General features: G+C 43.7%; 1 protein-coding gene across 1 annotated transcript in view; it reads right to left on the bottom strand.

The window, feature by feature from the left end:
- LOC138215397 (inactive N-acetylated-alpha-linked acidic dipeptidase-like protein 2) overlaps positions 1 to 13,525 on the bottom strand; it is a 471,279-nt gene that overhangs the window by 201,030 nt on the left and 256,724 nt on the right. The window contains exon 9 of the mRNA XM_069177518.1: positions 13,071 to 13,214. Within this exon, the coding sequence (XP_069033619.1) occupies positions 13,071 to 13,214 (144 nt within the window). The remainder of the gene's footprint in view (positions 1 to 13,070; positions 13,215 to 13,525) is intronic.

Here is a 13,525-nt window from a genome sequence, read left to right as displayed (position 1 = left end):
AGAGGAACAAAGCTCTGGTGGTTACCAGGCTGGTAAAGAGGAACAAAGCTCTGCCGGTTTACAGGCTGGTAAAGAGGAACAAAGCTCTGGTGGTTCACAGGCTGGTAAAAAGGAACAAAGCTCTAGTTTACAGGCTGGTAAAGAGGAACAAAGCTCTGCCGGTTTACAGGCTGGTAAAGAGGAACAAAGCTCTGGTGGTTCACAGGCTGGTAAAGAGGAACAAAGCTCTGCTGGTTTACAGGCTGGTAAAGAGGAACAAAGCTCTGGTGGTTACCAGGCTGGTAAAGAGGAACAAAGCTCTGCCGGTTTACAGGCTGGTAAAGAGGAACAAAGCTCTGGTTTACAGGCTGGTAAAGAGGAACAAAGCTCTGGTTTACAGGCTGGTAAAGAGGAACAAAGCTCTGGTTTACAGGCTGGCAAAGAGGAACAAAGCTCTGGTGGTTCACAGGCTGGTAAAGAGGAACAAAGCTCTGGTGGTTTACAGGCTGGTAAAGAGGAACAAAACTCTGGTTTACAGGCTGGTAAAGAGGAACAAAACTCTGGTTTACAGGCTGGTAAAGAGGAACAAAGCTCTGGTGGTTACCAGGCTGGTAAAGAGGAACAAAGCTCTGGTGGTTACCAGGCTGGTAAAGAGGAACAAAGCTCTGCCGGTTTACAGGCTGGTAAAGAGGAACAAAGCTCTGGTGGTTTACAGGCTGGTAAAGAGGAACAAAACTCTGGTTTACAGGCTGGTAAAGAGGAACAAAGCTCTGCCGGTTTACAGGCTGGTAAAGAGGAACAAAGCTCTGGTGGTTCACAGGCTGGTAAAGAGGAACAAAGCTCTGCCGGTTTACAGGCTGGTAAAGAGGAACAAAGCTCTGGTTTACAGGCTGGTAAAGAGGAACAAAGCTCTGCTGGTTTACAGGCTGGTAAAGAGGAACAAAACTCTGGTTTACAGGCTGGTAAAGAGGAACAAAGCTCTGCCGGTTTACAGGCTGGTAAAGAGGAACAAAGCTCTGGTGGTTCACAGGCTGGTAAAGAGGAACAAAGCTCTGGTTTACAGGCTGGTAAAGAGGAACAAAGCTCTGGTTTACAGGCTGGTAAAGAGGAATAAAGCTCTGCCGGTTCTGTTTAAGGTTTCAAAACCTGTTTGACACTGACTAACTCCCTCCACAGGTTTATTGAGTGTCTGGGAAATTGTGTTCAGGCCTGACAATCTTCTGAGACTTCTCTAATGCCGGTAACGTCCTGTTAGGACACCCGACCCCATGACTAGCTCTCGTAGATCAGTGTTGATTGTACTGGAGACAGCCTGCTGGACTCTCTGTGAAGCAGAATCGTTCTCATCCTGATCAGGAACAATGTGGACAGACAGAGAGCTTTACCCACCGGCCACATGATGGGATCTGTCTCCTCTACCTTCTTCACTTCCTCATCATTGAGTTTTTTTAAATTTTTCCTTGTGACATTATGAAAACTACAATTATTCTGTTGTGAACAACAGCTCGGCCCAGTGAGTCAATGCATTTCTGTCTTTTATTTGTCTGACCTGAACTGTGTTTTTAGCAAATGTTTACTTTGTAATACACAATTAAAATGGCAAAAATGTTACCTCCATGCATGTTAGCATTCTCATTGGGAGTATTTTTGCATGCACACTTTAGCTTTTAGCTCAAAGCAATGTTGTGCCTCAGTTCAGACTCGAGCATGGCTACAAAACTACGAATGATTATGTCACGTCTCAAAGAACAGACTCATCTAACAACTCCGCCAGTCACCACCTTAACATGGTGGAGGGGTTTGAGTGGCTCCTGGGAGCTATGTTGTCCGGGGCATCAGCCCCTGGTAGGGTCTCCCAAAGCAAACCGGTCTCAGGTGAGAGCCCAGACAAAGAACGGCTCACACAGACCCCGATGAACAGCAGCCCACGGACTGAAGCCACCTCGCCCGGATCAGGGAAACCGCGGCACCCTCCCGGAGCCAGACCCAGGAGGGGAGTTCGCCGGCGAGCGTCTGGTGGCCGGGCCTTCGCCCATGGGGCCCGGTCGGGCTCAGCCCGAAGAAGCATCGTGGAGCAGCCGCCCTGTGGACCCACCACCCGCAGGGACAAGCATCGGGGTCGGGTGCAATGCAGACCGGGCGGCATAGACTAGCTCTAGGGACGTGGAACGTCACCTCGCTAGCGGGGAAAGAGCCGGAGCTGGTGCAGGAGGTGGAGCGGGAGGTGGAGCGGTACCAGCTAGATATAGTTGGGCTCACCTCCACGCACAGCACCGGCTCTGGAACCAAGCTCCTGGAGAACGGCTGGACTTTATCCTTTTCTGGAGTTGCCCTAGGTGAGAGGCGCCGGGCGGGAGTGGGGAGACTCACGAGCCCCCGGCTGAGTGCCGATGTGTTGGAGTTCTCCCCGGAGAACAAGAGGGTCGCCTCCATGCGCCTCCAGGTTGCAGCGAGGAAGACTCTGACTGTTGTTTGTGCTTATGCGCCAAACGGCAGCTCAGACTATCCGGACTTCTTGGAGGTGGTGGGGGCAGTCCTGAAAGGGCGCCGCCTGCTGACTCCATAGTTCTCCTGGGGGACTTCAAAGCTCATGTGGGCAACGACGGAGAAACCTGGCGGGGGGTGATCGGGAGGAACGACCTGCCCGATCTGAACACGAGCAGTGTTTTGTTACTGGACTTCTGTGCTAGTCACGGCTTGGCCATAACAAACACCATGTTCATGTACATTGTAATATGTGTACATTGACACAAAATACATCTTTCACATTACCATGGCCGCAGTGTTCCCGGTGTCGTCAAAAAGTTGTGTCAGTGCGCGCCGACCAAGGCTTTTTTATGACGCGGACAGAAGTCACACACAGACAGAAGTCTGAACAAAACCGTGTGCGGGGCTGGCAAGCTAACATAAGCCTTACCTCGCTCAATGTTGCTGCTAACATACTCATAAGCAGCTGAAGCAGTACACAACATAAATACTTATGTTAATATACTTATGAGCCACCTTATGCTTATTCAAAAACTCATGAAAGTGGAAACACATTTGTCTCCCGGCGAAAAATTTCGTATTCTAGTGGAGTTGCGAGTGGGCGCGGCCAAACGGCTCGAGAGCGCCCCCTACAGAGATGCCCCGGCGGCCACATTTACCTAAATTCACGAAATCCAGTGGACACGAGACGCCCAAAAAAGTTACACTGCACCATTACATCAACTCGACAGGAAGTCCACCATTTTGAATTTAGTCGCCATTTTGGCCGATTCTGACACGTTGTACTTTGTCGAACTAGTCCGAGGGATTTTGTCGGACCGACTTGAATTTAGGTTCTCTGGATAGAAAACATGTTTGGGATTAAAAGTTGTCTAAATAATTTGTTTTCATCGATGCATGTGCCCGTGAGAGGCGGCCATTTTGAGTGTCTCGCCATGAAACTACGAGTTGCTTTAAATCTTATGTACATGGACCGACCTTCTCCAAACATCACAGGTATGATAACAGCCCCGCCCTGAGGTAATATTTGCTCACAGTCATAGCGCCCCCTGTTGGCCACTGGAAATGACACTTTTCATACTTTCACATTCTACGTCGAGCTGGTTGATCACACGAACATAAAGTCGGGTCACAATAACCTAAACATTTAGTTGATGATATATTGAGACATTCATTCGACTTTGTCAATGGGCGTCGCCGTGACACAGGAAGTTGATGTTTAAGGTCAAAGGTTGCTTGAAACCTCACGAAACGTGTCACATACATCTGGGGTGGTGAGACCATACATCTGATGTGTTTTGCGAGTCGGTGTGGCCAAACGGCTCGCCAGCGCCCCCTGCTGGAGACAGGAAACGAGACAAAAATAGCAACTTTAAGCGGGTATACGCGGTCCCTCGCGCGCTGCACGTTGGGGAGACGGCTTCAGGGAGACGGCTTCAGGGGGACGGCTTCGGGGAGACGGCTTCGGGGAGACGGCTTCGGGGAGGAGGCGGCGCGCCAGAGTGCGAGGGCCCATACATCACTGCTTGCAGTTTTAATTACTATATACAGTGCAAAGTGATGCCAGGGATGTTTTGTGTTTGTGTCATTCTGTAGGACTCTGGAGCTGGATTTATTGAGCGGGACCTGGAGCGTCTCACCATTTTTGACCGTTTGTCAATCGGAAAGAGGGGGAAGGAATACAAGAGCCACCTGAAGACATTGGCATTGTCATCAAGGGTGTGGAGGTGTTGAATGGACTGACCTCAGTTGCCTCAGCTTGTGCCCTGCTTCTATGTTATGTATATGTACTCAACCTAGCTTATCCCAAACCCCTTCGTTTCACTTTTGAGGTTCTCCAGAAAATCTGTCCCCCAAAATCCAAAATCTATATGGCAGACTTCAAAGCTCACAGTAAGGATACACTCTGATTTATTGCTCCTCTGGGCCACAAACTGGCCTAGTACCATGTTACAGGAGCACAGTAGTGTTTATGAAGCATGTAACAATTTAGCCTTTATTGAATGTCAGGCATTTGTTTGATCCAATAGACATTATTAACACAACAAATATTCCTGAAAGCACAATGTTATATGCTTTTTCACTGATTTTGCAACACTTTTTTGTATAAGGAATTCGTTATTATTTCTTCAGAACATGGTTAGTTATCTTTGTGGGTAAAGGTTTCATTTTACTTTTGATGTGTTCGAAAAAAACTTACATAGCACACAGTATCTGTAGTACAGGCTGTGTTTGTGGTACAAGCTCACAAGAAGAACCCCGTGTGGTGTTAGGATTATGGTTTTACGCATTATGTCTGTTTACTACATATTAGTTTTACAACAAAACTAGTTAACATTACTGATCATGGCATGTATGTTTATTTTCATTGATGCCATTGGAAAGTTTTTGCCTTGTGGCCAAATTCTGTTGCACACTTTTTTGGGCCAAAACGTTATGTATTAAGAGTGTTGTGCATTATTTGCATATTTGTTGGTCTTTGTGACTATAAAGTTAATAAAGTTTTAATATTTACAAATTCAAGTACATTTTTTTGTCTCCAGCCAACTTAAAATTTTAATTGTTTGAGAAGTATTTTAATGACATATAACAAAGTAAAATAACACACTAAAGGTACTACAAAAACTACTGTAGCTGAACGTATACTATTAGGTTGTTGAAGAACAGTATTTTACTTTAGGATAAGGCAAATATTTGAGCTGGAAAAACTTAAAATTTTAAGTTGACGCTTTAAATTTAAGTTGCACGGATGTAAACTGTTCTGTTGATTTGAAATTAATCCATTTTTTAAGTAGTTCTGACTTAAATTAATTGTGTTAGTATAACTTGATAAATTAAGTTGAACAAACTTAATTCAATTGTGTGTTACCAATTGAAGTAATTTTATTAAGTAGGTCCAACTATTTTCTTTTTAGAGTGTACGTCCTCCTAGAGTCTGGTGGTCTTGTTCTCTGCTGGGGACTGAATGCAGAGCTGAGAAGAAAAAGCAGTAATTGCATGTGGGGAAACTGCACACAGCAATCAATAGTGTGTAATTAAAGGGCCTGGGAGACCTCTATGAAGCCATCTCAAGTGGTTCTGCCTCACTCGTCTCTCCCTCTGTGCCCACGCAGGGTAACAGCAGCAGATATTTGGTACACTTGTGGTATTTGTTCTGAGTGGGGGAGAGAGAGAGAGAGAGAGAGAGAGAGAGAGAGAGATAGAGAGAGAGAGAGAGAGAGAGAGAGAGAGAGAGAGAGAGAGAGAGAGAGAGAGAGAGAGAGAGAGAGAGAGAGGAGAGAGAGAGAGAGAGGAGGATGACAGAAAGTGAGGAGGGAAAAAAATGCATATTTTGAAAAGATGAAGAGAAGAAGAACAAAGAAGGTGTTCAGGCACAGTTAGCATGCTGAAGTCACATTCATCAGGAGGCTTATTTATTCCATTAATAGGTTTTAAAAGGACTCTGTGGGACTGTGTGTGTGTGTGAGACTGAACAGCACACTGCTTGTAACCTGGTATTCATTTAATGATTTGGATAGAATTGGATAACATATGTGTAGTTTTATCAGAGTCATTATAGATCTATTGGTTTTTTATATAATTGCAGAGATACATCTTGGACCAACTGTTCAGAGTTGTTGAGATAAAAAATGTGTGGTTATGCGGCCAATTTCCTAAAACATTTAGATGTAATTTGTGAAGTTTTAAGTGCGTTATTGCATAAAATTGCAGGAATTTAAAAAAAAAAAAAAAAAAAAAAAAAAAAAAAAAAAAAAAAAATCGTTTTTTTTTTTTTTTTTTTTTTTTTTTAAATTTGATTTTTTTTAAAGCCCTACCTGATAAAGGAATAAATGTGTATGTGTTTTTATGTAGTTATTGAACATAGAGAACCATGGGGATAAAAGTCACGAAAAGCTCCTAAAAGCTGCGTATCTTTCCAGATCAGACAGTCTGACTGAAACAACGACTACATCAGCTGTCAAGATAAGAGCTTCAGATGCTGTTTAATTCATGTTCATTCAACACATAGACCTGCTGGATGCACGGTAACTTTCATCTCTCCGCCTGTACCTTCTGGATGTCTTATTTCTGTTTTCAACCTTTACATGCAAACGATTGTCAGCATGGACTGTAGTGAAGAGTAAAGTGTATTCTCTCCGCCACTGTCAGTAGAGCAGCCGGTCTCTGTGTGACTGTCTGCTGGACAGACAGCTGATAACTGACCTGGGCGGCCGCCACAGTTGAGTCTATGTCTGGAAACACTGGATGACCTCACCAAAGCTCTAGTGTCCTGTCCAAATGGGACATTGTAAATCCTGACATGTCAGACAAGTATACTTCAACTGAGGAATATTTAAGGCTCAGCTGATTTCACGTGAAAGAAATTTCAACATCATTTTTTAACTCATTTAAGGATCATAATAACAAAATAATTAACACTTTTAGATGTCAACACATTCAGTCCAAACCTGAGTGCTGGTTGTACATGTCGGCAGGGCCAAATGATTCATCATCACTTCTGCCAGTCTGCACTCACCCAACACACACTCTTACACACACCTGACTTCACGTCCAGAACGATGTCCAACACAGCTGGAAGTAGCACAACAGTGTGTGTGTGTGTGTGTGTGTGTGTGTGTGCGTGTGCGCGATCAATCAGCCCTGCCAGGGTAAACAGGGTCTGTGAACACGCCTCGGAGATGGTGACGGACCAGTTTGGTAATTGTCTGGTCAACAGACAGACCGCTCAGATAGAGTCAGAGCCAAACCCCCGAGGCCTGATGGGGACGACGTGTTCACTGAATTAATCAATCTGGAAAGGCTGAAGGCATGAAGGAAGTGGACACCTCCTATCAGGTATACATACACATACACACACACACACACACACACACACACACACACATGAAAACACACAAACGAGCACAGACATAAAAAGGTCTTTATCAAGACCAGAAAGCAGAAATAAAACACAGAAAAAGTGTAGTGATACTCATCTCTGAACAGAAGCTGCTGGAAATGTAAGAACCATAGGATGATATAAAGTAAAATAAATATGAAATACAAGTGAACATTTGTGAACATTTGCATGTATTTGTCTGTGTGTACTTGGTGTGAGAGTCACGAATGTCTTGTTTCAGAGGCTCTTGTGTTGCGATATTGCAGATTGAGATGTTAACTGATGTCCAGCAGATGAAGTATTTCATAAAGTCTTATTGGGTGTGTAGTAGGTGCTATAATCAGATCGGCATGGAGTCAGTCGGAGAAAAACAGAGAGGATCCGGCCAATTTTCAAAATAAAACACCCATGTTCAAACTCCGGATGGTAAAACGCATCACGACATCAACATCTACCACCGCAGTCTTTCAATCAGGACCAGAAACACATCCTCCTCCTCCTGCAGACACGGTATGGGAAATAGTTACAGAATAAACAGGAGGAGGAATGTTTTTAACGACTGAAACACAGCAGCTGTATTAACTTTGTCTGCAGGCTGCAGCACAAAGTAGGAAATGACAACAATGAACAAACAACGGACAGAAAAGAAGCCGTTTAACAACGTTTACCCGCGATAGAAGAACAGAAATCAAGGAAACATGACCACACGAGGAAGGAAGATAAAACACGTCTGACACGCTGCCGCTGGAGATGAAGACGTGAAGAGGACGGAAACAAAATCACGTCTGACGGAACGTGTTCAGTGGAATATGGAGGTTAGTGTGAATGGAGTCACACTGAACGCTGGTATTTTACTCGGGAAATTCACTCTGCACTATTCAAATTTTCTTTGATTTTGAATCATTATTAATCATTAATATTATACGAATAACCAAATCTTCACAGGCTTGTGCTCAACACTGGAAAAAACTACTGATACAGATGCTAAAATTCCCTCCTTCATACATTACATGACATTACATTTCATTTATCTGACACTTTTATCCAAAGCGACTTACAATAAGTGCATTTCAACCATGAGGGTACAAAACCAGAACAAGAAGAATCAAGAAAATACAATTTCTTCAAGAAATCCAAACTACAAAGTTTTATCAGTAAGTGTCATTTTAAGTGCTACTAAAATTATACTGTTCAAGGTAAAGTCAGAAGAGGTGTGTTTTTAGTTTGTGGTGGAAGATGTACAGAGTTTCTGCTGTCCTGATGTCGGTGGGGAGCTCATTCTACCATTTAGGAGCCAGGACAGAAAACAGTCGTGATTTTGTAGAGTGTTTAACTCAGTGAGGAGCAACAAGCTGATTGGTGGAAGCAGAGCGGAGTGAACGGGCTGGGATGTAGAGTTGGACCATGTCCTGGATGTAGACTGGACCTGATCTGTTCACAGCACGGTACGCAAGTACCAATGTTTGGAAACAGATGCGGGCAGCTACTGGTAACCAGTGAAGGGAGCGGAAGAGGAGGAGGAGGAGGAGGAAGAGGAGGAGGAGGAGGAGGAGGAGCGGAGTAGTGCTGAGAGTCCTTCCAGGTCGACCGCATCATCTCGTTAAGGTCTGCCGGTCTCCATGGAGACCCCCTGAGCAATTAACCAATGGCCAGCCAATACAGTCGGCCTTAATTGAAAGGGAATTGAATGAGAAAAAAAATAAGGAGAAAAATAATTAAAAAGAAAGAAAAAAAAAATGAGAGGAGGCCAACAGATGGAAACAAATGATAGTGGGATCCCAGGAGTGGTCAGAGGTGCAGCCAATCGATCACAGACAGATTACATCTCATTCGCTCTCCCTCTTTGTCCTCCCTTTTGTCTCTCTCCGTTTGTTAAGCACGTTCTCGCCCTCTTTCAGACTCATATGATGTAATGGAAACGATGCATAAAAAGCCTAACTTACAGAACTACTGGATGTACGGTATATTAAGCTACACAGCTAAAATAGACAGTTAACCACTCAGAGACAGACTAAATAAAAGCTCACTAGAAGGAGAGTGAATCAAGATTCTATAAAATAATAACTGAATGACTGCCAAAGACTCAAGAAAAATAAGTTGACACCAGAATCTTTCAAATCCAATAGACACAAATCCTCACAGCCCAATGAGTTTAAAGCTAACAACTCCAAACAATACTGCGACAGGAGCGCTACATGCATGTCCAACCTGCAGCGACGGATCGATGCTGCTCACGTCTTTGGTTTTTGGAGGGTGCATCATTGATCGACTGAGTGATTCGCTCAGGTCGGATGAGCGACTGACACCAATGAACTGTGTGTGTCGGGAGGGGTGTTGTTATATGTGTGACTGTTATCCGTGCTAGACTGGAAAAGGGCAGAATGCAGTGTTCCAGTCAGTGATCGGCTGCTCGTATTTATTTTGGAATAAATAGAAATGGACAGAGCGTCCACACGTACGATGGGGGATTGCACTGGCAACGAGAGTCGACGGAGGAGCGGAGGCTGCAGAGGAAGACATGGCGAAGGACAGTGGAGCAGAAGGTGGCAGTGTGGTCGAGGTCTGCAGAGAGGATGCCGGGATAACAGAGGATTTACCTTTTCCAAAGCAGGAATTACCACTAAATACCAGATCCAGCTCATTTCTCTCACACACTGACACACTTTAAAATACCACAGGCCAGCACACAAAGTCACACACCTCAGTATGCCAACACCACCACGCCCAGTCCCTGCTGCTATACAGTCCCAAGATCTCACTAAACTGATGGCCTTATGAAAAGAAGTTACATTCAGTAGGCTAACGGTGGCAACCACAGACTGTTTAGAAATGTGTTCGTAACTTCTGGTCTGAAAAATGGTTCCGATGCTGAAGTGTTAAGCAATACCACCCAGTGCCACTAGTGCCACTTAAGTGCCACTTAAAAAAATGTCCCCTCGGGGATTAATAAAGTAAATACCTACCTACCTAGAGGTTGGCTCCAAAAACCCTCCAGCTCCATAGACTCCTGTTCAACTTCAGTAGATACAGGTGGGGTGCGTTTTATAAATGCTGATATTCTGGGTTTCAGCAGCTTGTTTGTCCATTGACGGCTTTTACAGTTTTTTTTACAGTCATGTAACGAGTATAGAAGTAACATCCTCCTGCTGCGCTGGGTGAATGAGTCACAGCGCCTTCATGAAACAGACACATTAGCGTGACTGTCAGTGACAGAAAAATGCAGTTGCGTCTCCACAATAAGCTAAAGTGAAACGGGCGCACAGAAACTAAGTAAATAAATAGTAGTTACTAGACATAAGTGCAGTTCTATGAGTACGTTTGTACTCCCGCCCTCCCAAGACAATACTCGGGGAAACACTGTCATACCAAAATACAACCTCACTGAGCCTCTAACATGACTTAATGACCAAAGCCTTTGTTTGAATTCATCTTCATCATCTCAATAAATTATTTCATTTTACAGACATGATGGAGGGACTCTCACATGACAAAACGTGAGCGGTTAGAAATAAAACCATCAACATGTTAGATACCACGAGAAGTAATCAGAGAAATGATGTTTGGCAGTATGGGTCCTTTCAGTCACTCCATCACCTACTTCACCTCCTCCTCCATCTTCCTCTGCAGCTTGGCTTCTCTCTGCCTCCTCTCTGTCTATCGTTCTACTCAACACTCTCCTCTTTCATAACAGATAGATATTCCTGCTGTCATCCATTCTTCTCTTTCTGGCAAAGGAAATTAAAGCCTTCTGCTACATATGTCTTTTAATTTGTATGTGGATTGCATAAAAGGAGGCAATAATTCCTTTGAATATGGAAGAAATTAGTTTTCTGGTATAGACACTGCTGCACCTTCTGATTTCTGCTCTCTCTTTAAGACACGATTTCACGCAAAGTATTTAAAACGAGCGTCATCATTTTCACAAGCATTCTTTGGCCCTGCGGCTCTGTAATGTCCTGCCCTGATTCTCTCATATTTTAGCTCGTTTCTCTGCCTTTGAGGTGGAATGTTGTAACCCTAGTCATATGATAGTATTCTTTACATTCAATCACTCTGTCTATTCATTTTGCTTTGTGTGAAAAAAGGTTTCCTCAAGTAAGAACTTGTCTCCACATCTCTTCTTTCACCTCGTTCACAGTAGGTTAATTAACAGCTGCATCTCACTGATGATGACTTGACCACGAGGCACACCCATGAGCCAAGTCACATTTCATGGCAATCAACACTGTACCACAATAAAAAAAATAGTTCAAGTGATTAAACAGCTCTGAATAACAAGGTCAAGGATGGCAGGAATGCAATAAAAGCAGCATAACAGAGCTAGTGTGTATAACAAAGTCAGCTCGAAGATCTCTTTTCTCTTCATGCAGCTCCAGTTTGACTTATTTTTAAAAAGCTTGACAGCTTCAAAAAAAAGTCTTCAGCATAAGCACCAAGTTAATGCTAGCTTTTGGAGACAAGGTGTTATTTATCAATTAAATTGTGTGCACTGTTTTTTTTGCTGATTGAATCATCAGATAATTGCTTTAGGCTTGCTCAGAATAAAATCTAAGAGGGGCATCTTTGGTGTAAACATGGACCCACTGCAACATGGCCTGATACACTATTCTAAATGATTGAAAGGGATCCCTATAAAGCTGGTAATTGGATTGCAGCAGGACATGGCAGGTAATAATATACACAGGACTGCTTACTCATGCCTAACACTTGTTAATGGAATATCTTCTTCCCTCACAATGAACGTATGTGCTGACACAAAGAGAATCACCTTCTCACTGCTTTGACCAGACAGTGATCAAGCAGGTCAAGTAGAGAAGTGCAGAAGGATCCTGAGCTCTCGGGTTAAAAAGTACATGTGGTACAGGTTGTATGCATATCTGCTAACTACTGCACATGAACACAATAAATACACAAAGAGGCATTCTGGGTATATGTAGATACCAGAATATCTCGGTGTGTTGGCTCCTAATGCCTCAGAACACCCTGTGATGAAAGCTGCAGCACAATGTGAATTCAATTGGTGCCTGTATATTTCTTGGGTTCCTTGCCCTCTGTCTAAACACCCATACACATCATGGTATTTGTTAAAGTACCACCGGAGTGGCCACACGTGGGCGCGGACCACTCGTTTCTAAGGTATAACCACTGCTTATATGGTGTCATGTCAATAGTAGATATTTCAATTGCTTTAATTTAATAAAGTCAACAAGATAATTCTGTTATTTTTGTTCTGGATTATGGATCTTAAGTGTGATTGTCTGACTTTGGTCACAACACGTTCCTGAAAACGTTTCACAATTAAAGCCTTTTTAAGAAATGAAGGGTTTCTGTCTAATAAAATGCTAGGGGGCTTTTAATTGGAAATAATACAGGACATGTTGAGTTTGTATTAATGCAGTAAACTTTGAACAAAATGTCAGATACACGCGTCACTGGATGGAAGTTCATCAACGTTTCTTGTCTCCACAACAGAAACCACTCAAAACACCTGACCATAAGAAAAGCTTGGACTGTAGACCAACTGCAACCTCAATCACCATGGTTACAGAGACAGTTTACCTTCATCACAACAGCATAAACTGTTCTGACAATCTTGTGCTCCACGCAGGATTTGTTACTGTCCTTCAGACATGCACAAACTTCTGAATATTTTCATACCTGTGGAAATGTTATTGAGAAGGAGGCTTCAGCAGCCACTCGGTCATGCTGTGTTTGGTGTGTTTACCTGTGTTGGGAGGCGTGGCCAAAGGCATACAGGAGTCTCCCGGCAGCGTGGATGGAGAGGATAGTAATGTCTTGGCAAGGAAGGCAGAGATGGGCTGAACTAACAGAGATGTCAGACTTCCTGCGGCTTCTTTTGACAAGCCAGCTAGAGAGAGAAAACAGAAGAGAACCAGATTCATCCAATGCCAAGAAAAATATGCATAAATAAACAGCGAGCCAAGGAGCCAGAAAAAGTAGACAGCTATAAACTTCCCTCTTCCCTTTCTTTCCAAAACTCTCGAACGAGCTATCTCCAATCAACTTTCCTCCTATCTCCACCATAATAACCTTCTTGACCACCAGTCTGGTTTCAACAGACCACTCAAAAGAGACGGTCCTCCTTCTGTCTCTGAGCAGCTTCACACGGCTAGAGCAGCCTCTCTGTCCTCTGTCCTGATCCTTCTAGACCTTCTGCTG

Source organism: Embiotoca jacksoni, unplaced genomic scaffold, assembly GCF_022577435.1.
Source record: "Embiotoca jacksoni isolate LCO1_2020_lvr unplaced genomic scaffold, fEmbJac1.0.p SCAF_74, whole genome shotgun sequence".
NCBI lineage: Eukaryota > Metazoa > Chordata > Actinopteri > Embiotocidae > Embiotoca > Embiotoca jacksoni.
This window is presented reverse-complemented; position numbering and strand designations above follow the sequence as displayed.